Below are 25,205 nucleotides of genomic sequence, written 5' to 3'. Positions count from 1 at the left end.
ATATGGCGGTCCTAAAAATAATTTGATTTCAAGAAAAATCGGCATTGATGGGTTTCCCGGATCGCTGACTTTGAATTTAAAACTAATTATTCATTTTACATTAAAATAAAAACTGAATTGTGCACATGAAATTAAATTTATGTATCGCCGTAGGAAAATGTGGATAAAACATAACAGAGCAAGTGGGTGCACATACATTTTGTCTTATATAAATGAACAACGGTGTACATAGTCGGGAAAAGTTGTTGGAAATTTCATGAAACTTTTGACTTCTGCATATTTTAATATTTGCGCTTTAAACTGAAAAGATTATATACATATTCTAGATACTCCAATAATTTAATAATAATACCATTTTATTTACGTAACTGAAATTTACTTACTTTCAATCGTTGACCTTTAACACTACAAACACAAAGAAATGGTGCGCGACTGGAAACTGCGTTTACTCTCATTCTGGGTAAGATCTGATGTGCCTAATTCAACTGTTACATTGGAACAGATTTCGATAGCCAGATGTGTGCATCTGAGTATCAAAAACCGTCATTTCTAGATGCCAACCTGACTAGAGTCTTAAAAGTCTCAAAATCAAAACTTCACTTTAGGGGATTTTGACCACGTTTCTGGTAATCGAGAACACTGTGCGCCCCCATATTGTGAGAAGAAGGCAGTTAAGAAAGCAGAAGCTCCTTTGTGCGTTCGCCATACAGAAACATGCACTGTTGTTGATAATAGGGTGAAAGAGGACCCATCTCATCATATTACATGTTTCCGATCATGAACATTTTAGTATGTTCTTGGCACCATTTACTTTGCGCTAAAGTGTTGTTGGCAGTGATTAGCCTTTTGGAAAAATTGCAATCTACTTTAGATATTCAGATTATGCAACTTACGTCGAACTGAGATTGTTGCGAAAGGCTATTCCAGGTGCTGACTGAGTTCCGTAGTTCATTCGCTCTACGATCCTTGGTGACAATTCTCTGCTCGGCGCGATTCCTGTCATTGAGGCCACTCTTCTGTCCATTATTACTTTTCGTCGCTTTTGCTTAGCTATGGCAGTCTGTAACTTTCCTTGTAACACACCGAACATACTGACCACCTTAGACACTTGCGCCAACGAATCGTAAACACAAAATTTGACTTTATTATTCACACGGGTCTCCCATTTTGCATGATCACCGTCTCTCCGCTTTAACGTACGCATCCTCTGTGTTACAACCTTACGGATGTTACGTGTTGCAAACTATTTGCTCCTATTATTTTGATAACCATCAGTGTGTAATACACAATACATAATCGTAAATAAAACACTACTGCACGAACACAAGGATATGCTTTTTGGAGACGCTTCAGGTAGAAAAAAAATCGGAAAAAGATTCTTACAAAAAAATAACTAAGGAGCATAAGATTCGATGCTATGTTGGCTTTCGTTTTGAAGAAGAAAAGTGTGTGGGTTATATATATATATATATGTGTGTGTGTGTGTGTGCCCTCTTTTTATTAAAACAATTAAAATAGTGAGATGAAGAAATAGAGCGGAAAGAAAGAAATATGTAACACAGAAAATGCTGCGACGCGTCCGGGTGGGTACCCTATCAGAATGTAGGGTTGCACGGTCACGTAATTGTGTGAGCAAGCTGAAAGTAGCTGGAGATTCTGGAGAAAAATAAAGTAGAATGGATAAATCGGTAAGAGCACAAGTATCAAGAAAGGATATAAACGTTACCGAGGAGGCAAGAACAGGGGGCAAGAGAATTAACCAAAGCTAAATTCTCTGATACACAAAGAAAACCTATTACCTGTTTCCAGATAATATTTAAGATTAATTCCTACAGAGACGAGCTTCTTTTACGGGACCCTCGTGACTGTATGCTTAGCACTCCTATCTCTGGTATGGGAGGCTGGAATCGAATCTCGGTGGTATATGTTATCCGGACCGGATCTTATATTAAGCTGTAGATTGTTTGCTTATTGAGATTTAGCGTCCCTTTCAGAACTGAGGCCATGTAAGACATAAACCTACAGTTTGACGTGAAATCCGAACTGCCACAATGCGTTCAATTCTCTCTCATCAGGAATCAAATCCAAAACTTAGCGCGTAATAGCCACTGGAGAAGCGGGTAAGTTACAGAATTACGACTTCAATATTCTAGGTACTGAAAACAGTGTTAAACCCCAAGAAAAATTTACATAATTATTCAATGTCTAATTTATTTCATGCATTGTAATACAGTGAAGAACACGAATATTAAGCAATAACAAATTAATACACACATTAGGAAGATACATGAAATAACTACAACGGGGTGTCTATTAAAATTCTAAAATGAAATTTCGTGACCTTTTCTTTCCTAAACCATAAAATTTAATAACACTTTCAAAAGAGAATTTGGGTGCGAATTGGGCCGAATTTTCATGCTTGCAATAGAAGCGTGCTTTGCTTGCGATTTGGTAGCGTCAAAAGCCGACCACAGGTAGTTTTGGTGGTGAATTTTGACACTTTAAAGAATAAAATTTTCCAGTCTATACTTATATTTGTACAGATAATAAAATAAAAAATTTAAAAAAAAATGACCCAAAAGCTAAATTTCTTGACTTTCATGACCGATAGACATCCTGTACAACCAATTAATAAAGTCACACTGAACAGTTACAACGTTAACTTTTAGTGAGTTATGTGTGCACACATGTAACTTAAGAAGTGTTTGGGTTTAGAACTCGGAATAGTGTGGAGAAATTGTAGGTTGTATGAATTACCAGATATTCTTATGTTTGTTTTGCTCACAGAGAAAAGTTTTTGACAAATTCCAATTATTCATACGTACTTCATACATGCACTTCGAAAGGTACGAGGAGTGACTGAAAAGTTTTAGACTAACATAGAAAATGAGAATCTAGAATGTAATAATTATATGTATTAGAATACTACAACCTTTGATATTAATGTGTATCAAGCTCTTGGTTCTAAGTAATTTCTTTAGCCTTTTACAAGCTCTTAAAGTGAGTGAAATGGCAGAAGTTGGAAAAATGAAAAGATCGAGTATAGTCAGTCACCAAGTATCTGCAATTAAAAGGAATGTTGGCGTCTGAAATCCACCAGAATATGGTCAATACCGTAGGTGAATCTGCCCCTTCATATGCCACAATCGAAAGATGGGTGCAGGAATTCAAGCGTGGTAGGCAGTGTTGAAGATGAGCCGAGATCTGGGAGACCATCAAGTGCTGGAAAACATTGGTCTGGTACTTGATATGATCATGGAAGATCGCCGACTGTTAACTCTATAGATAGCTGACAGGCTGGGCATATCACAGGAGCGAGCAGATCATATTCTGAAGAACGAACTTGGTTTATCAAAAGTTTCTGCTCGATGGGTCCCACGTCTTCTGACTCCCGAACAAAAACGCACTCGGTACGTCCTATCGGTGGACAATTTGAAACTATTAGAATGTGATGTGGACAATTTTCTCTATCGATTCATCACTACGGATGAGTGTTGGGTACACCATTACCAGCCAGAAACAAAACAACGATCCAAACAATGGAAGCACCCCTCCTCACCAAAGGCAAAGCTAATCCCCTCTGCTGGCAAAGTGATGGCCTCTGGTTTTTGGGATTCCCAAGGTGTGATATTCATTGATTACCTGTAAAGGAGTCATACCACCACAGGACAATACTATAGTGGCCTTTTGAAAAAACTTCGAGTGCCAATTCAAGAAAAAAGGAAACAAATGATGTCCAGAGGCGTTCTCTACCATCATGACAATGCTCTCAGCCACACATCAGCAGTTGCCACGGCTACTATTCCCGAATGCGGCTTTGAACTCATTCCTCATCCACCCTATTCTCCAAATCTGCCCCCTCAGTCCACTTGTTCCCTAATTTAAAGAAGGCTTTGGCAGGACGACGTTTTGCAAGAGATAATGGCGACATGACAACCGTGGAGGAGTTTCTGTGGTCACAACCTAAGGACTTTTTTTTTTTCTACTGGGATAAGAGCACTGCAGCATCCTTGGAGCAAGTGTGTTGCTGTACAAGGGGATTATGTTGAAAAATAAAGGTATTACCAAATCTGTACTTCTTATAGTTTCCTCAAAGCTCAAAACTTTTCTGTCACCCCTCAGAAGTTGAAAATCTGTATACGATTATGTGCTCACTGTATGCAATTTCAAACTATCCTCGCCTTTTGCAACAGAAAAATATTACTACCGTATTCTATTAGGCCTTGTTTACATATTGTCAAACTAAACACAACACACTAAGCAAGGCTACGTGAAAATATACATGGGTGTCTCAAAAGTCCTCTGACATAGGGAAACTGTTATTATCAGAGTTAGAACAAAATGTAAGACGAAAAGCCGTCTCCAAATATATTTTCAATCTAAAGTAAAGGGATTGTCTAAATCAAACGAGCCGTTTGGGTTGTACACTCTTTATGAGGCTAATGTTAAAGGATCCCCAACATTACCTGAACCCCCAACATAAGTGAATGAAGTTACTGTTTTTCACGCTGACGTGTCGATGGCCAGCCTCACTTCAAACATCTCCCATTCACATTTAAAAAATTCCTTCACTTTAGATTGAAAATAACATTTGGAGACGATTTTCCTCTCATATTTTGTTATGTCAGGGGACTTTTGAGTCACCCTGTATATAAAACACTACGTGATTGTGTTATATATATAATTATCAAATAGACTTGCACAATGTGTCGTGTTTCGTTTGGAAAAATATTGTCATTGGCTCTTTACTATATTCACCAAAATTACATTTTTTTCTCGTATTGAATCCAAAAATAGTTTTAATCCAAATTTAAACAATTCCTCTAATAATTGTGTCATGTCTGATGAAGCTTCGACATTGACAGATGAAACTAATGAATGTCGAAACAGATTTTGACATTTAGATTGTAATAAGATTTAGCTCCACGTATCGGATAGCTCTTGAGCAAAAGATAGCGTTCAACTGAAAATAAATAAATAATAAAATATTCGATACTTTTATTCAATTAACACTGTATTTTTTGAGTTATAACATACTGAAGGATACGAAGAAAAGACATTAGTTCTTATTAAAAGAGACATAAATCCGCAATAAAGAAAGAAAAATAAACGGAAAAACCCTGAGGATGACAAATGGTTATAAAAAAAAATCCAAGTAAATATTCTACCCGATGAACGAAAATTGGAACATTCGAAAGACTCTTCCTCCTGATTTGTTTATTAAACGTCAAACTTATAGGATTTTACTAAGAATACAGAGTAAGGAAATTTGGAAAGAAAATGTGAGCTTAAGTAACTGATTTAATAAAATCGGAAGAAGAAAAAATAGTACCTATACAATTACTCAGCCTATATTCATTACTTTGAACCAAATTGTACACTTACAAATTACCATGCATGAAACATGCAAAAGTTCACTTGTCCTCTGTTGCAAAGCTACTCGAACACAGCACTTGTGACTTATCGATACTGAACAGCTTACTAACAACGAACTAACTGGAAAACGGATATTTTCCAATTAATTTCTTGGTTGAAAGTTAGAAACAAAATTATAAATTTCAATGCTAGATAACTTCATAATCATACCACTGTTTTCCATTTCATTCACAAAGCTATTAGAGCATAAAAGCAGTATTTTCGTTCCATATCTGTCACTGCACGCAAAATAATATAATGAAGCACTTCCTTATGAACAAATCATTAATATTTTAACTTCATATAATCCGAGAATCAGTCACGCAAATCTCCTTTTCTCTTCAAACAAACAAAAACTGAAGTGCACTTAATTACTCAATCTTGCAGCAGCAGTGCAAAAGATGGCAATACAGTTACGAGGCAACTATCATATTTAACTCTGTGCTAGGTGGACTACTCGAAGTTTCATTAGTCTGCTGATTGGATGATTTTTCCTCTCACTGAAGAAGTAAACATTGACATCCATTACAGTTTACATCACACTTTGTGTCGAAAACGGTGTATATCCATACTAGTTTTATTTTTCTGAGAACTGGTGAATATCCTGATGAGTTTTTGAAAAATAAACCGCCAGCACATCGATCGGATTACTCATTCCTCTACATTTTATTGCGAGTGAAATAATTCTACCAAGTTATGGGTGCGATAAGCGTACTCAAGTTTACCTGCTGATGGCGCCGACACGACAGACAAGCTTCTGCTGGCGAAAGTATAGAGCGAAATAAACTCTGAAATCCTTCCTTCTTTGAATTACTTTCCTCCAAAGATTTCTAAAACGTACAAAAGTTCAATTTTTCTAATGTGAGGCAAGGAAGACTGGACTGCTCACTTTATATAAACTTCAGAAAAAGATATTTTTTTTCAATAAGCCATAAAAAATAAACATATTTTCGAAATGCTCCTACCATTGAAAAATGGAATCAAAATTCAGTATTTATTAAATTAACCGATATAGGTTTCTTTTAAAAAATCATCCTGCACTTACCACTAGTGCTTTCTTTATAAAATCAATTACATTTAGAAAGTATTTGTGGTTCATCATCAAGTTTTTGAAGGAATAAATGCAGAAAACAGAATAAAATTATTTAATAATCTGTCCCATACAATAAAGAGAAAATTTCTCATTCAAACTGAGAACGCGGAATGAGTTTGGATAGGAAACAAGTGGACTGTAATACTGAATGCTTTTTCCGAATTTAGGAGGCGTGCCGTCTGTTTGAATCTGGCAACTCTGAAGACATACACTTGACTATTCTTAAGTCACACAACAGGAAGAGGATGTTTCAATGTTAATATATATACACAGTGCAGCCCATTTACAACAAACTCGGAAATGGTGAATTATTGGATATTACGAATATAAATGAAATCCCCGTCACATCACCTATTTGAAACCTGGAAGAAATCACCATATATTACGAACAATAATTTCCGTGAAGACCGCTTATAGCGAAGTTTTCAGAACGGGATCATGTTTTCTTTTCTTCTGGACGTGAATAACTCAGGCACCGCAAAACTGGTTTTCATCGTCGTTGTCGCTGTGTGAGCCAGGTATGATTCACTCCTCCCCTCCCACTCGGATGATACAAAAATCCCTACGTGTGCAGCTCTTTCCGGCAACGCGCGTCCACTAGAGTTTTAGGTCGAAATTAAAACTAAATCTCTGTTTTCACTGGAGCTCATTGTGTTAGACGCGGAGAGAAAGCGAGGTGCGTTTTTCGGTAGCTGTAATGTAGGAACACGCTGCAAGTTGATTTTTTAACTCGTGTTTGTGCATCGCTAACTTGAAAGATGGCAAACAAAAGGAAAGTCATATCTCTTCACACAGAGGTGAAAATTATAGACGAATTTCAAGAAGGGATAACTGAAGAAAAATGAGATTGCTTAAAAAAATAATGAAATCCGCCGAACACGCTTAACAATTTTAAGAAACAAAGTGGAAATAAGAAAGAAGTTCACAGAACTCTTTGGCTGTGCATAGGAAGAAAATGCGTGGTGCTGTGTATAGTGATGTTGAAGATGCCCTTTTTAAGTGCTTTTACGATGTAAGGGCGAAAAATATTCCAGTCAGTGGGCCGATGCTCAAAGAAAAACCAACGACGTTTGCTACCCTTCTGGGTCACGATCGTTTTGAGCCTGGGAATGATTGGCTACAGCGGTTCAAAGACAGACACAACATCAGACTGAAGAGTATTTGTGATAAGAGTGATTTAGTAATGCCACTGTAGATGACTGGACGAAAAGACACTAGGATACTTTATCATCAAAGTTCGCCGCGTGTGACATTTATGATGTGGGCGAAACGGAGCTGTTTTACCACCTTTTGCCGCAAAAAGAATTTTTCTCTTACAGGAGACAAGTGTGAAGGCGGAAAAACAGTAAAGTTTGCATTACCAGATTGTGCTGCAATAGTGACGGGTCAGACTTGCAAAAGTTACTTGCGATGGGCAAGTGTAACAATGCGCGCTGTTTTAAGGGAATTAATTATCTTCCTGTTAAGTACTATGCCAAGAAGAAAGAGTGGGTGACGAAGGAAAACTTTTGCAAGTGGCTTCTAGACTTCGATAAAAAGATGGAAAACGCGGGAAGAAACGTACTGTTGCTTTTGGGCAATTGCACCGCACACAATACGGTTGGAACTCTGAAAGCTATAACCCTTCTTTCCTTTCTCCTTCTTGCACTCCAAAGATGCAGCCTTTATACCAAGGTATCAAAAATGCTATGAAATGCCATTACCGCAAGAGAGTGTTTGAAAGGATGTTAATTAACATCCGCCCTGAGAGGGGAAACTACCATTTCTCTGCACGTGGCAATTCAAATGCTCGCAGTGGCATGGCGTACGTTGAAGCCACAGGTCTCCCAAACTGTTGGCGTCACACAAATCATCATCGTGATGAACCTCATGTCTCTGCTACAAATGCAGTGGAACAGGCTGTGGATTCTGAACGATGGAGTGTATTTCAGGAAGCAGTGACACAGGGAATTACGTTTGTCGAGTACGTCGCTGCAGATGATGCGCTTGTAATTGATGATCCCGATGTTGATAATTCAATTATGAAAAGCGTGAGGGAAGCTACGAAGGAAGATGAAGCAGATTCCGATGATGAGGGAGAGATGGAAAATGTGAAGCAACCCGTAAGTTCCAAAGAAGCGATCAAAGTTTGGAAAACTTGCAACGCTATCTTTTCGAATCCTTCGGTTTGGGTACAAAACCTCGCGGCGACAACCTCGCGGACCAAAACCTCGCCTGGCCAAAACCTCGCCTCCCAAAACCTCGCGGCCCAAAATCTCGCCGGGCCGAAACCTCGCCTGGCCAAAACCTCGCCTCCCAAAACCTCGCGGCCCAAAATCTCGCCGGGCCGAAACCTCGCCTGGCCAAAACCTCGCCACCCAAAACCTCGCGGGCCAAAATCTCGCCGGGCCAAAACCCCGCCTGGCCAAAACCTCGCCGCCCAAAATCTCGCGGGGCCAAAACCTCGCCCCCCAAAATATCGCCTGACCAAAATGTAAATGTTCCAACAGATGATAAGGATGACGGTATAAAAGACGCTGTTTCAGAAAAAGTTTCACGGGTATTTGACCAAGTCTCGCGATACCATATGAAAATTCTATTTCTGTATTAGAGGATTTCAATGTGAAGATAGGGCGACAGGATGTTTTTAAACTGGTTATAGGGAAAGAAAGTCTGCATAAGGAAAGCAATGACGACTAACGGAGTTAGTTTCGTGAACTTTGGAGCATCCAAAAACTTAAAATTTCAACAAAAATATAATAATATTTATGAAAGTATGAAATAATATATGAGTTTTTACGACGTCCCTTGATTATGTCCTGTAGGTTAAAGGAGACGTAGATGATCTGGATGAAGGAAATGATCGAATAAAGAAAGTGGGAGGAAACGGGAATAACCCGAGAAAGCCCATGCACACGATGTTTTTTGTATCTTCTTCTTCTTCTTCTTCTTATTATTATTATTATTATTATTATTATTATTATTATTATTATTATTATTATTATTATTAGTTGTAATGTGGAATTGCATATTAATCAACACATTGGATAAATTTTAAAGAAAAGTTTCATTCGCGGCGAGGTTTTGGCCACGCGAGGTTTTGGGTGGCAAGGTTTTGGCCCGGCGAGATTTTGGGCGGCGAGGTTTTGGCAACGCGAGGTTTTGGCCCGGCGAGATTTTGTCCCGCGAGGTTTTGGGCGGCGAGGTTTTGGCCCGGCGAGATTTTGTCCCGCGAGGTTTTGGGCGGCGAGGTTTTGGCCCGGCGAGATTTTGTCCCGCGAGGTTTTGGCCGGCGAGATTTTGGGCGGCGATGTTTCGGCCGCGAGATTTTGTCCGTATCCCTTCAACACAGTGCCGGAAAATGCATTTCGTGCGTTTGAGGGAGTGGAAGGCGGTGCTAAACAGCAGCAGCAGACACGGTTCAGAAGAAAATTACAGCTTTTTTTAACGCGTGCTTGAACAAATAAGAAGAACTGCAGTATGTACATAACAACCCAATTAGTAAACTTATCTTCGGATGTAATGCTATACTTTTAATACTGTATATTCTTTTTTAAACATGTCTGCTTGCTATCTAATCCTTCGTTTTTTCCATAATTCGGAAAAAATATGAGTTTGTTTATAACGAAGTTCGGATATAAAAAACTCATTGTGTTGGTCCCTTGGGGTTCGTTATAAGTATACCTGCATTTTATTCCTTCAAACACATAATGGTTATCCGCTAGTCGGTTTTAAGGAAGACACGAGTAGCAAGTGTACGGATCTTTCTGAAACTCATTTCGAGTTAATAACCATGGTAAACATGGATTTCATGTTTCTTGTCACCGTATGTATGATCATTCAATAACGAACATGTTTTCAATAATATTTTGAATAATATGCTTAAAAGTAATGAGTAAATATGCACATTTCAAAAGAAGATAAAATGAAACAATATTGTAATGAAGTCCAAAAAACTGTAATAAGGCATCTGTGCATTCTAACGTTATTTATTTAAAAATAATGATTCTCACTAGCAATTGTATCCAAAAAGTAGACTTTTTAAATTACATAATGCTTGCAATTTTCCAATTTGATTCCTTCTATACTACAATTTTTCAAGCATAAACATTCAATATGGCTAAAAACATTCAATAAAAGTATAGATCACTTACCGCTTTATCTCTTGCCGCTTGGTCTAAATTATGTATTCCTACTAGTAAACTATAATCCATAATTTTGAAACTCTCTAGTACCTGAAATAAGGTCTTAAAGTTAGTTTTCCATTTCAACTAAAAACACAAACCTTTTTAAAATTTGTATTGCATCACAAAATTCAGTAACGCATTTTATCTACTTCCCAATTTTGTAAGATTACTGTAATTGATGTACTCATATTTAAAACTGCATTCTACTAGATTTAATAGGATGCATATTCATCGACAATTACCCCAAAAGCATCCATAATATCCAATTGTGTTAAGTTTCGGCAAGCAAAAGGAAAATAATCCTCAGTAAAAATTATTTTAGAAAAGTGAAATTATCCCCCGCTGCTTATCTTCTTCTGAACGTTTCAATTGGCTAAAAATAAATAAATAAACACTTAATTTGTACGGCACATGTTCCATATCCAATTTAAGGAAAATAATTCAAATAAAAGTTTTGCAACTTCTAAAGGTTATAATAAGAAAAAATTAGTGAACTAAAGCCACAGATGAAGAACTTTGTGACAAATTACGTAAGTCATTTTAAGACACAATTGTAAGTAAAGTTTCCCCAACTTACTTATGATGACCAATGTAATGAAGGTACATATTTAGAATATGCACATGAGGAAAAGCAACTTTTTTTTTATATATAGTTACAATGATGCCACTTTTACTAGACACATTACTTCGTTAATAAAGTGAAAAAAGAGCGTAAGTAAGAAGCAATGTTTCTTTACTAAGTCAGCTGCATAGAACACCGATTAGTAGGAGGGTTGTTGCATGAATTCTAAGCCTAATCTAATAATGACATTTAATGCATTAGAACTAGACATGTAATGCATTTAAGCCGTATTTACTGACCTTTCTATGATGTCATACCAAATTTGGTATTAATATTGACTTTTATTCTGTTGTTACAGGTCCAGAAAGACAGAAAAGTGAGTAAAGTGGGACCACACGGAGAAATTGAAGGCTAGAGCTGTTATTGAATATCTTCAAAAGAAAGGTTTAAAACCACAGGAGATTAACAACAACATGGTTGTTACTTTAGTCGATAATGCCCCTTCATAAGCCACAGTGACGAAATGGACAGACGAATTTAAGAGGGAAAGACCCTCTATTGAAGATGATACTCGATCAACAAGGCCAGTAGAAGCACTAACTTTGGAGAACATTAACAAAGTGCATAAAATCATCCTGAATGATCGTCGATTGACCATCAGGCAGATTGCTGAGAATGGACTTATCTACTGCAAGCGTTAATCGAATTATCACTCAGCATCTAGGAATGAGCAAGGTTTCCGCAAAATGGGTGCCAAAACTTTTGACACCTGATCAAAAGCTCACCAAACGCAACATTTCACGGGACAATCTTCATCTCTTCCAAACAAATTCAGATTACTTTAGCATTCGATTCATAACAGCAGATAAGACCTGGGTCCACCATTACCAACCAGACTCCAAACCAAGGTCCAAGCTGTGGAAACATCCCTCATGATTCTCCCCTTCGAAGAAGGTTGTCAGTGCCCTCAGCTGAAAAAGTGATGGCTACAGCTTTCTGGGATTCGGAAGGGACAGTGATGGTGGATCTTCCAACGGGGCGAACAATCACTGGGAAGTACTATGCAGGTCTTCTACGACAGTTGCGTGATAATATTCGACAGAAATGTCGTGTGCAACTGACAGCAGGTGTGCTTTTCCATCAAGATAAAGCCCCCAGCCACAAGCTAGTCATCGCAATGGCAGCAATTTATGATTGCGGCTACGGATTGGTCCCCCACACACCTTACTCACCTGGTTTGGCACCTTCTGACTCATCTATTTCCAAAGTTCAAAAAAGAAGTTGGAATATACTTATTTTGACACTCATGATGACGTCATGTATGCCGTAGATGATATTTTACAAGCCTTTGACACATCATTTTTTTTACCAGAGGCATTAACGCACTTGAATATCATCAAAGAAAATGTTTTGATTCGTCGGGGAACTATGTTGAAAAGTAACACCATTCATAAACTCTGCTGTTCCGTTCGTAGGTAGCCTTAGAACTTTTTTTTTACAATCCTCGTACATATGTATACAGGTATACAGGTATAAAGGTAATATTATGGAATTTAAAAAAGTAGTCATATTCAGAAGATGAACAACTTTCGTTTTTTGAAAGAACTTGTGCTGAGGAAGGCAACACTTTTATGCCGACATATACACAATTCTGGATGTTTTAAGGGTTTTTATTTATTTATTTATTTATTTATTAATGAAGAGTAAGTTTTTAATACAACATGCAATAAGGAAAAGTATAAAGTTTAAAATCAATGAAAGAACGGATAATCATAAAATATTACTCGAAAACATGCTCGAAATGTTCATTATTATTTTTAAATACCAATGTTCTACAATTCTCTTCAATACTACAGGTCCAAATTCAAATCATTAACTGTCAATAACAACAGCGGGAAAGGAAGTCGGTTATATCAAGAGTACAATCTCGATATTTACCACGATAAAGCAAAACCTCAGACAGTATGGTGGGCCACCGAATTTGAATGCGCTTCCCGATTATGAAAAGTATGTTTACCATAGGTACACGCCCACTCAGTGAGATGTTAATGTCATGAAATCAAGAACACAGAATGAATACATACATACATATATGTGTAATTCGATATACGGTACCTCGTATACATACATACATATATATATACGAGGGTCATCCAGAAAATAATAAAGATCGTTATACAAAATGAATAAAAAAACAATATTTGTTGGAAAAAATTATTCTGTTACATAGCTAAAATTTCCTTCACTTCTCTACATAATCACCTCCTACATTTAAACATTTGTCGTATCTGGTCACGAGCTTCAGAATTCCTATGTTATAATTTTCTGCTGCCAGTAGTCACTGTATTCTCTAACTCCAAGAAGCACAATTCCTCCAGAAAGCAGCCCTCGCTTCCTGATTTGGAGAGCTCACTGTAGTTTTCTTAGTCTCACAATAACTATTTGCATTGATTGTAGTGCCTTTTGGCATAAAATCCACCAACACAACACCTTTATGATCCCAGAAGACGATTGCCATGACATTTTGTGTTAAGAGAGTCTGTTTGAATTTTCTCGGGTTATTGGGTGATGAGGGATAATGCCACTAAAGTGATTGGCGCTTCCTCTCTGGGATGATGTGAAGAACTCAGGTCTCGTCACCAGTCACAATCCGATCAAGAAATGTCTCTATCTGTGTGATATCGTGTCAAGAATATCAGTGGTGGTCACTCAGTTGCCGCGAAACCCATCGTGCACAAATTTTGTTGTAGCCGAGATGCTGCGACACAATTTCACTAAGCAAAGAACGAGAAATGTCTACAAACACAATGTGCAATTCGTCGAGAGTTACGCGCCTGTCTTGCAAGATTCTGTTGTTCACTGCAGTCTTCATGTCTTCTCTGATGACTGATGAGTATCCCGGTCGAATTTCATTGTGTACGTTTGTTCGTCCATTGTTCAACATTTCACACATTTTCCATTTCTTTCGTTCATTGCATTATCACCATATACTGCTCTCAGTTACCCGTAAATTACCTCTACTCAGCGTTATGAACAGCTGTTACGGAAGACAACTGACCCTTGCGGTGGAAATGTGCGAGTGGTCTTCTGTTTGAAAGCAGTAACCATCTGGCTTAAGGAACTGGCGAAAAAAGAGTATAACATGGAAATCTTGTAGCTCGTGAACAGATATGAAAAATGTTTAAATGAAGATGATCATGTAGAAAAGTAAAGGAAGCTTCAGGTATGTAACAGAATTGTTTTTTTCCAATAAATATTGTGCTTTTTCATTTCGTATAGTTAAACGGTCCTTATTTCCTGAATGACCATCGTTAAGTATAAAAGCTACCAAAATTATCAATTACTAAGAAACCACAAAATACAATAACTATAAGACGGTGTCATTATTCATAACAAGATATACAGCGAACTTAAAGATAAAGTGTGACGTGACTCAGTCTAAACGAAACAAACAAGATCCTATCCCTACGTCACCACTTCAAAACGGTAGTCAAAAGATTTCTCCTTGAATATAAAAGAGCCGAAAAGACGACTCAACACTCGGCTATTTACATAATATTAATCTCTCTGGTGCTTCGGCACTCCTTACTATTGAAACTTTGGATATACCAATCACCTACTGAGTTAATCAATACATTATGTGTTCTTTGGCTACATGCAGACATGATTTTCCATTTACAGGATGTTTGCAACTAAACATGCACTGATAAGAATCATCTATTCCAGAAAACAAAGTTAACACTGGACACACACTTTAAAGCACTTAGGAAACTACGTACTCTTTGCTCAAACTTATATGCTCAATAAGGGAGGCACTTCTGCAATCAGTTGACAGTAGCTAGCGAAAATATATATTACTCATGCTCTTTTGTTAATAAATTTACAACGAATGGACCGTTACTGTATATCTTTCTCTCTACGTATTGGAGCAAGTCACAGGTACCATGTGACATCCATGCCACATAACAAGATTATCACGTACAGCAACGGTCACTGTAACCACATCATCAAAAAATTTCAAGGTTAGTGATACTCACTCACACATGCAAACTGATACTGAAACTACATGTAAGAAATAATATTACGCTGTGCCTCATGCATACTATAATTAATAGTTTCTCAGTTTTCCTTGAATTGGAAAAGTTTCATTATTAGACTCGTACAAGTGGGAAATCAGTTTCATAATCATCCCCAGTTGGTGTTGTTCAGCCTACAAAAAGTAATCAATCTCTTAGGGACCACTACTGGATAACTTTGCGCTTATTCCGGTTCAGACTAGGCAAAGCTGAAGCTCCCTCAGTAGGGGAGGGGGAGAAGACGTCCGTTTGGACCAAGCACTTTAGTGACGGCTGTTGTGCGCGTCAAGATTTTTAAACATTAATGTTTGCGCAAGGATACGAACTGTCGATGCTATCATACATTTGAGCTAAAGTGGAAAGCTGCCAACAAGTCCTGTATCGCAGTGGAAGACTATTTATGTAGAACAGTGAGTAGTCGTGATATAGTGGCACCAGGATTCTATATCTATAGTTGCATCGTGGGAGGATAAATAGTCGTTTATCGACTAATTCCTTCAAGGTATCAAAAAGTTATTTCTGCAAAGAAGAATAAAACACGCACTCTGATAATATTGCACATGTGTGGCTCCCGTGTCTGTCACTGGTGGTGTCAGTGACCAGTAGCATGAATGACAAAGCTTGAGCTTTAAATAATGTGGTCCTATATCTATGACCGAACGTGAATGTAGCTTTTGTGATTGATTCTAGTGATGCATGTGGCTATGAGAACCTACACCCTTGCCGACAAACGAATTTAATTTAATTTATTTGTATCATAGTAACAAGGGACAATGTGCACCATAAATACCTTTTAAAACCTGCCCACAAAATTTATTATGATGGAGTTTGTAAGGACGAGGGTTCGCCCTTACTGTGTTTATTTTGTGAATAAATAATTAAGTGTACAAGTGTATATAATGTTGTTGTTATTGATAAAGGTAAGTCTGGCCAGACATATATTTAATTACATATATCGTATTATGTGTTATATATATTTATAATTTCATATTGGATATTGCTTATTTGTATGTGTATATCTGCTCAAGCTATGTATTCCTGCTTGGATTTTTCTTTTTCAGCTATATTTAATGAACTCTACGTTCAAGTTTTTTTTTTCATTATTATAATAGATTTTCTTATAGTGACCGATGGAATTTTCCAGTGGCTAGCGACGGTTGCTCGTTTTTGCAAAAGACTTTTTTGCGGATTTTTAAGCGAAAATAAAGTTAAGCAAACTAAAAGGGGAAGGGTCATCGACCATATAAAAGGAAGCCTCTCGCCGCATAGGGGGATACTGCTGGGTGACTATGGCTGTTAGAGCCACTCTACGTTATTAAGGTCCTGCCTTTTTTTTTTTTTTTTTTTCCTATCTTGTAGGGAACGGTCTGAATGATGACCGATGACCGAGAATAAATGATTTCTCTGGAGCCTGAGTGATGGCATTAGAACTTTCTGATATTTTAATGAAATAGTAGGGACTGGCCTAAGTTATGGTCAGAGCAAGGAATAAGTTATTTCCTTTGGTCTGAGTGATGACCAAGTTTGAGGACATTTAGCTAGTCAGGGTTATAAGCTTAAATGATAGCTTACTGGGATAAGTGATTCCCGTTTTCTTCTAGTGAGGAGAAGTAGGTTATTTTTTTTAACCTCAGAGGCAGAAAACACTAAGATTTTTTTTTTTTTTTTTTTTTTTTGCTAGGCCAGAGAAAACCTAAGTGATGGTCTTCTCTTTAGAGAAAGAGAATCAGTCATTGGGCTAAGTGATGTCCATTGACAACAGGATCTCTTATATTGTTGGACGGAAGGTTGTAGTCAGGCTTTCCTGATAGAGGTAGGCGTCAGATGAAACTGTGAGGGAATGACGGATCGGTGGAGTCTGACTAAGAAATTTGTAGGAGTCTGTTGGTCTAAGTGATGATCTTTCGACTTAAGGGATAGGGCTTTGAAGTGAAGGAGTCCCGTATTTTTTTTAATTTGCCTTAAAGAATTTTCGTCGAATCATTTTTGATTACTTATTATCTAAATAAATATTTATCTACCCTGATATGACTAGCAGTTTTCATTTGAGAATATAACTACCCATATATTTGATGGAAGTTAGTAATTTGATTGTGGTTTACATTGTGAGTTGATACCCTTAGAGAGCCGTAACAGATTAGAAGGAGGAAACCACAACAAGTTTTTTTATTCAGTTAAGTCTTTTGTATTGAATTTTACTACTTCAGATTCTTTGTCCGCTTACCAGTGGAAGTTTGATGACTTGAATCATTGAACTTACTGGGTACGTCTAATAAATGCTGTGGGGGAAACTGTGAAAGATGAAGTATTTTAAAAATATAATAAGTTTTTTAAAAACTGAAAAATAATACGTACTCGACAATCCCTTTGTATAGTCTTTATAAGGGCACTATACGTATCAGCTTCTAAAAAAATTCCTTCGGGATGGTGTTCCATAAAATCAAGATCCTTGTATGTAGGTGACTTTTTAACCCTTTCGAACTTTGAGGCCTAGTGGAAGAAAAAAAAATATATATTGAGTACGTGCTTTAATATTGGTTTAGTAGATATGATCAAAGAAAGGAGTATAAACAATACAACACGAACAAAGAAACAACAATCTTTATAATCTATTATTATTAAGTGTATACAGTTTTGAAAATTACCAGATAAACCACACACAGTTCTCCACTATTATATTAACTTATCTAAATATGATAACATATATCTATATAAATAGATAGATAGATAGATGGATATAATAGTTAATATAATAGTTCAAAATACAACTTTACAATCATTCTCTCGCACTACAAAACGGATATGATTAGAGGTGAGAAGCTGAGTAGCAAGTCATTTCCACATTGATATCCTGTCGAACTACGTCTAGTTTGAGGAAATTTTAGGATATATTCCAGTCTCTGTGTCATCATTTCACCACTTTTTAAATATTTTTCAAAAATAATAATTATTATTATTATCTAAGACTTATTAGTATCTACACCTACTATCTATTTTTCAATCTACAGTAAAGAATGGTGAAGATCTACACTACTATTAAATCATGAATGTTACCAATTGCTTAAGCACAATTGTATTTTAGAATTATGTATCTACACCTAATACAGGATTAGATAAAATATGATGCCTTGTGTAAGTAGCTTTGGAGTTACGCATAAAAATAACAATATCATCTTATGTATCTGATGAAGATTATTATGCATTGTTGAAAATTGTAACATGATTTTTAAAATATAAATATTTGCCTTGCTGAATTTTATTTAACCTATTTGTCTTTCGTATTCCTTTCTTTTACTTACAGTTAGTGAATACCATTAGTAAATGGATATTCGATTTTAAAATTTTCAAAATTCAGACTATAAAATTATTCGTAAATACATTCAATGACTTTTTACTATAAAGTAACACGAAAAACTTTGATAGTAAAAAGAAAAAAATGAAACTTACTTTTCGTTTATATGTTGATCCTTTAAGATCATATTTTTGATGCATTCTGATAGATGAAGGAAGTAAATTGTTCATTGCACATAACCTAACATTTTTTGAATTACACTGAAAAGAAAAGAAGAATAAATGTTTTACAGTAATTCAGACTTCAATATATTGATAGATAAATTAATTAAATATACTAAAAACGGCTTTGAAGTTTGGTAGGATATACCGCTTTCTTTTAAGTTAAGACTTTATCGAAGTAATACAATCTTAATAAATTTATTGTTTTATATTATATATATTCGGGAACTCTGAAACATTATTTGGATGGATACGCTAAAAACACTGTTTGAACTGTTGTTCGGAATAATTTTTATTACGCCACTATATGTTTTAGCTCAGAGGCATTAGGTATATATCTGAATCGAAATTTTAAAAATTTTTGAAGAAACGATAGAAAATAAAAGCATGGAAATTATCATGCTCTGGTTCTTAATCATCATATATGTTCTCCTAATATTCTTTACACATCAGAACAAACAAACAATTCAAAGTGAAAACCAACAAGTCCTCTCGTATGACACAATCCTAGCTGTAGATTACAATACATGAATTTTCATTGTGTCTTTATGTGAAGATAAAGTCAATTGTGTATTTATACATTAAACAGGGCTATGAAAAACAGAAGAAAAAGAACATGACTGCCCTGGATCGTATCGTATAGTAATAATCCCAATATCAATCTTTCTCCTTTAATCCTTTTAATCGAGTTTTTATAATTTATCAAATAGTAAATTAAACTATTGCAGCTACTCCGCATGGACTATTAGATGAAATGAGGTTCAACTTGCATGTGTGGTTAGCGAACTCAGTCCCAACGTCGTTATTTCTGAATTCCCAAACAAAAGTTCGCTACTTCTTAATTCAAGTTGTTTTCCACTGCATCAACACCAAAAATATTAAACACGCATCGTATTCAAGATCATGAGCACTAATAATCTGGTTACACAATGTAACTAATAAAATGCAGTGTTCACAAAGTCTTATCCCGTGAACTTCGAACTGTTGTAACTCGTGAATGAAAAGTGTGACATGAATGCGGATTGCACACGAACATAGTATGATTCTTTGGCATATTTTTCGAAGAAATGAAGTACGCTACGTAAATATAGCGGTATAGGGGCTGGTTGTGTTAATTGTTTATGTGCAGTATTGCTATTGTTTATTTGTTACTAAAATGTACTTTCGTGTGTAATCCGTATTCATGTTACAAATTTCACTTCCGAATTGCAACAGTTCAAAATTCACAGGACAAGATCTCGTGAACACTCTGCACCACACTAACTTGAAATAGACACTCCCGTAACGTCTATTTACTTTTGCTATCCACTGATCAAAAACCAAAACATTACGAAGCAGAAAGGTTTACAGTATGTAACTCTTTTCGTAAATGCATCAGTAACGAATAACGACACTAAATGCATTATCAAATTTAAGAACAAGGTGTAATTTTGTTCAACAATAGCCTTCAATGTATTTTTAAAAAATGAAGCAGGATATTTTGATGAGTAGGTTTTGGACAATAACTCCAGGCACCATAAAGACAGATGTGGATGACCCAGATGGCTTTTAGTAGGATTAAGTTTAATCGACACCTTGGCTCCTATCGGTTACCTGTGGTTTCCTTGACCTGAACAATTTTACCCCACAATGCTGGATCAAGACCAAACTTCTAGTCTCACTACGAAATGAATAGCTCAGTACAACATTGTATTTAATAATAATTTTATAGGTTTTATTAAGAAATGAAAGTGAGAATGCTATTATTAAAATAAATAAATAATTAAAGAGGCACTCACCTTTTGAAACACTATACAATACATATACATAGTGAGTTGCAAATACATGTTACAACGCCTGAAAGGTGATTCCGCTAGTAAAAGCAAAGATAAAATGGCATATGAAAAATGTCGAAAGTGGCACGTATGCGAGACGAAGACGTTCGAAAATCGCTGCACACCATGTTTAAAGCACAATAACGCAATAAGGAATACAGATAACAATTTTGGATTAAAAGAAGACAAAGAAAGTCTTACATGACGAAAGTGCAGCAGCAATTGAGACCCAATTTAAAACGCGCAATGGAACTCTCAAAGGAAGTGCGAATCCTCTACGGAAAATATAGGAAATTGAAGACTATGTTCCATATAAAATTGAGATTGGAATGTATCCAGTAAAAAACGGACGACAAGTGTTCACGTGTCCCACTACTGCTGGGACACAGACACACATTCAGAAAATAGGAAAATAACACTGGAAAATCTGCTATTGCACACGGGTCACATTGCAGTACGAAAAGTGAAAGTAACACAAAGGTACAATTTATGGCATGTCCACTACTGGTGAGACACAATTCTAAATTAAAGAAGAAAAACTGGTACAGGTTTGACGAAATGCACTTAAAATGACGCTATACTGTTAGAGTACGCTGAGACTGATTTCAGCTAAGCGATACAGAAAGCTCCACTAAAGGTGCTGGGAGTATAGGTCCCTGTTACGACTTAGCATTAGTGGATACTGCCACACGTAGAGAGAGAAGTCAATCGTTGATCATCCTGTTTTTCTAATTGCAGCCTGAAGTTTAGTTTGGAGTGTGTGTGTGTAGTTGAATTACGCAACGAAGTATTGTACTAAGAGTACGTACTCCAGTCTCTTGGTTTGCAACAACTGCATGGATACCTGTGTAACATTACGTGGGTGCAAATCGAAGTAGTGGTGATCCGTCATTCGGACGTAAGGGTCTTCCATGGTTTGTCAGTTCTCGAACAGGACAACGAAGAGTACTCTACCACAAGCTTGCAGATATGCATCTCGTTTATAGAGGCACGCCGAAACAGTCGGGAAACGTTGTTTATATCACGAATGTATTGCCCATAGGCTGTTACCAGCACATAGTCTTTCCAAGTCTTAATGCTCGATTGAGTGAAACTGGCTCTTACCCCCGTTTAAGTGAGATTGTTGAAGAGGTTCACAGAGTGCAATTTGAAGAGGACGTGTTGGATGCGATAATGGATGGTCTCGGCACCAATCAACACACGTGCCATTGCTCGTCCGAGATGAACCCATATACTAATATGTTCCCTGATCTTCAGAAGAAGGGTTTGCACTCATACAAATTACAGAAGATGCATCACATACTGTGTCCGGACTATCCCCTGCGCATGTAATTCTGTCAACGGTATGTTCAAAAAACTTTTGCCATTCCAGATTTCACGACAGTTTTGTTGACCGATGAGCCAATGTCCATGTGACGGCATGTTCAGTGTCTACAATAGCCACGTCTGGAATATGAACAATCCACATGCAATCGTTGTGTGCTAGCCACCAACGTAGGTTCGCAATGAATAAGAAGTGTGCAATAATGGGTAACTACATTACAAGCCCTTTCATTTTGCCTGCTACTTGTGTGGAAGGCTTTGTTGGATATTTCTTCAGGACGTATTACCTAAACTTTTGGAAAACGTGCCGCCGGCAGGTACACAACGTTCTGCTTTCAACATAACGGGAATCTCGCGCATATCGACCGGGTAACCAGGGCCTACTCAACGATATGGTGGGTGATTGTTGGATTGGCAGGGGTGGACCTTGCCCATAGTAACCCGTTCCCCGATCGCACAACACTGGATGTCTTTGTATAAGGAGAAATGAAAAGGCTCGTGTATGAAGCTTGGTAGAAAGTGATGTGGACCTTGTTGCTCGTATAACTGCCGCTGCTGGAACAAGTAATGTCAGAGGAATCTGCGCATATCGCACAATCTTTCTTCGCCAAAGTTATTTCTATACTGAAGTCACTGGCGGAAATTTCCAAAGACGTCTCTACATATACCAGTATTTGTGAGCCCCTATCAGCCTTTCTAGTATGCTCTAAGGTGACAGTGCAGATGCTGGAGATCGCTGTACCGCGTGTCGTCAATTTGCATGTGTGGAGGTTGTAAGTTGAAGCTTGTGTTATTTTTTCTATTTGTTGAGTGTGTAACGGTGTCCTAGTGGTAAAGGAACACAGAAACAATTGTGTTACTTTTACTTTTTACCCACCTTGTCATTTGTGCGTAATAGCAGATTTTGCAGTGTTTATCCTATTCTGCACGTGTGTGAGTGTCCCAGTAGTAGTGAGACATTCAGTATTTTACCGGCTACATTCCGATCTTAACATTATATGGAACATTCTTTAATTTCCTGTATTTTCCACAGGGGATTTTCCAACTTCCTTCGACAGTCTCTTCGAGCACTTTAAACTGAGTCGCGATTGCTGCACCATTGTATTCGTCAGGCAGGACTCCCTTTGCTTTCTTTTAATCCGTATTGCTATCTTAATTCCTTGTGTTATTGTGCTTTAAACATGGTGTGTGGCGATTTTCTGACGTCTTTTACTGACAAACCTTGCCACACACTTTTAACACTTTTTCTTATGCCATTTTATCTGTCGTTATATATATTATTTTATTTAAAATAAATAGTTCTTATTCGCAGATGGCTATTACCTTACCTGATAACAATATAAACCGAAGAACTTTGGTAACAATGTTCGTGGGTTCTGATTCAAATTCTGAAATAACAAAAATATTAAAGATTTAAAAATTAATTTACAGACAATGAAAGCAATTTGCAAAAATAACATGTATTAAGTTTCTTTTTGTATTTAGTATTACGCGACATTATAAAATCTTCAGCAAATGTGAATATAGGTTTATGTAAATGTTATTGTACATAAAATTCCTATATCCAAGTTTAACTTTGATTTAACAGTCTATGCAAGTGACTCATGAGATAAATCTTAAGAAATTACGTAACTTTACAGCAAAGTTACAAAAAACTGAACTGATAAATTTTATGATACAAGAAAAATAAATTAATAAAGGTCTGAAAATTGAAAGTGTGTGACATATCAGGACCTCGGAAGAGAAAAGGTGAATTCTGAAATCGGGGTGTGGGAAATCAAGCAGAAAGTTTTGAAACTACTTCAAGACAGTAAGGACGAATCTTTGTTTATCTAGAAACTGTGAGAATACTAAGGGACGACCAGGACAAAACGCGGTACCTATGTGTTGTCCAGACCTGTCAGATGCGAGGATAAAAACGAAAAAATCTATTTTTCGAGTTCGCCCTTTCTCTTCCAAGATCCTGATATGCTGGCAACATTAAACTTATACTTTGTGTACATATATAAATTACTCCGCCTTCATATGCACATTATTGTCATACATTGCACAGCGAAATTTTTTCTCTGAATGTTGTTTTAGTGTGTGTTTACTACTATGTGTGCTACTGTTATTATTAACCCAACTATTCCTAACATCCGATATATGGGACACACATTTTGAAACTTTTCAGCAGCTAAAACAAATTATTTAGTTAGTGTCTGGCCACATTGCAAGCACGAGTATAATACAATCCCGGACATATTTCTGTCCGGAGCAGGAAGAGGGAAGGTAATAGAACGTCTTGTTTCGTCAATTGTGAACTGCAACGGCATGTCAGCGAAAAGATAATGCAAAAACATATTTTGTGTATTAATATGATTTTAGATTTCGATTTACTTGTGTATGTACAAATAAACAGGCATTCTTAATAATTTGTTATCATATAACCCACAAAGCTACAGTGGTTACATTATCACTGTCCCCTATGTGGGACGTCAAGAAAGTAAGTGTATGAACACGGGCTGTAGATAATGATGATCTGATTCTTTTTCTTCCTTTTCTAATATCTTCCTCTTCCTATTTATCAACAAGATTGTTGTGTATCAATACATAACACAAGATGCAATGTTAAAATATAAATTTAAATTTGGCGTACTGTTTACTCCCTTCACACGGAAACTATGTGATAGCGTGCACCTATGTCACTTGTGGTTATCGGATTACAGGCGGATTTAACCCGTACGAAAATATAAGGATTCTGATCTTTCAGCTCCCTCCCACAAAAAAAAAAAAAAAAAAAAAAAAAAAAAAAAAAAAAAAAAAAAACAAGAATGACATCTCTATTATTGTGTGTGTTTTGGCATACACAGAATTTCGTAAAAGGGGGAGTTAAACTTTCAATTTCATTTCCTTTTAGAACAAGTGAATTTTGTATATAACGCTGGAGATATATATATATATATATATATAGTATATATTAGGGTGGTTCGAAAAAAATCATTTTTCAATTTCCTGAACGCTATAGTGAGCAAAGTTGCCACTGGTATAGACAAGAAAAAACCCAAACAGAAAACTTTTTATTTACATATCTTCCGTTCCCGTATCACCGTTGAAATTTGAAACATCCGGTAAAAACAATAAATATTCAATATTTTTTAAAACGACTAAAGAATATACGACGAGGACCCTATATTGCCTAAAACTTTCTTCAACTATGCAAAAACAACGTTAAAATAAATAAACTATATTTATATATCTACT

The 25,205-nt window shown here is 36.6% G+C and overlaps 1 protein-coding gene across 4 annotated transcripts in view; it reads right to left on the bottom strand.

Annotated features, from left to right (window-relative positions):
• Positions 1 to 25,205, bottom strand: part of PIP5K59B (Phosphatidylinositol 4-phosphate 5-kinase 59B) — a 296,829-nt gene that overhangs the window by 114,477 nt on the left and 157,147 nt on the right. For all 4 annotated transcript variants that reach the window (XR_014128028.1, XR_014128029.1, XM_081736326.1 and 1 more), the window contains exons 6-9: positions 23,291 to 23,350; positions 18,760 to 18,864; positions 17,668 to 17,802; positions 10,642 to 10,722 (exon numbers count right to left, since the gene is read on the bottom strand). Coding sequence is in view for 2 of the 4 variants with exons in the window: in XM_081736326.1 (XP_081592452.1) it covers positions 10,642 to 10,722; positions 17,668 to 17,802; positions 18,760 to 18,864; positions 23,291 to 23,350 (381 nt within the window). In the remaining 2 variants the exon portion in view is untranslated. The remainder of the gene's footprint in view (positions 1 to 10,641; positions 10,723 to 17,667; positions 17,803 to 18,759; positions 18,865 to 23,290; positions 23,351 to 25,205) is intronic.

The sequence above is a fragment of the Thermobia domestica genome, chromosome 13 (assembly GCF_964235325.1).
Source record: "Thermobia domestica chromosome 13, izTheDome1.hap1.1, whole genome shotgun sequence".
NCBI classification, from domain to species: Eukaryota; Metazoa; Arthropoda; class Insecta; order Zygentoma; family Lepismatidae; genus Thermobia; species Thermobia domestica.
Note: the sequence above shows the minus strand (reverse complement) of the source record. Positions and strands in the feature narration are given on the sequence as shown.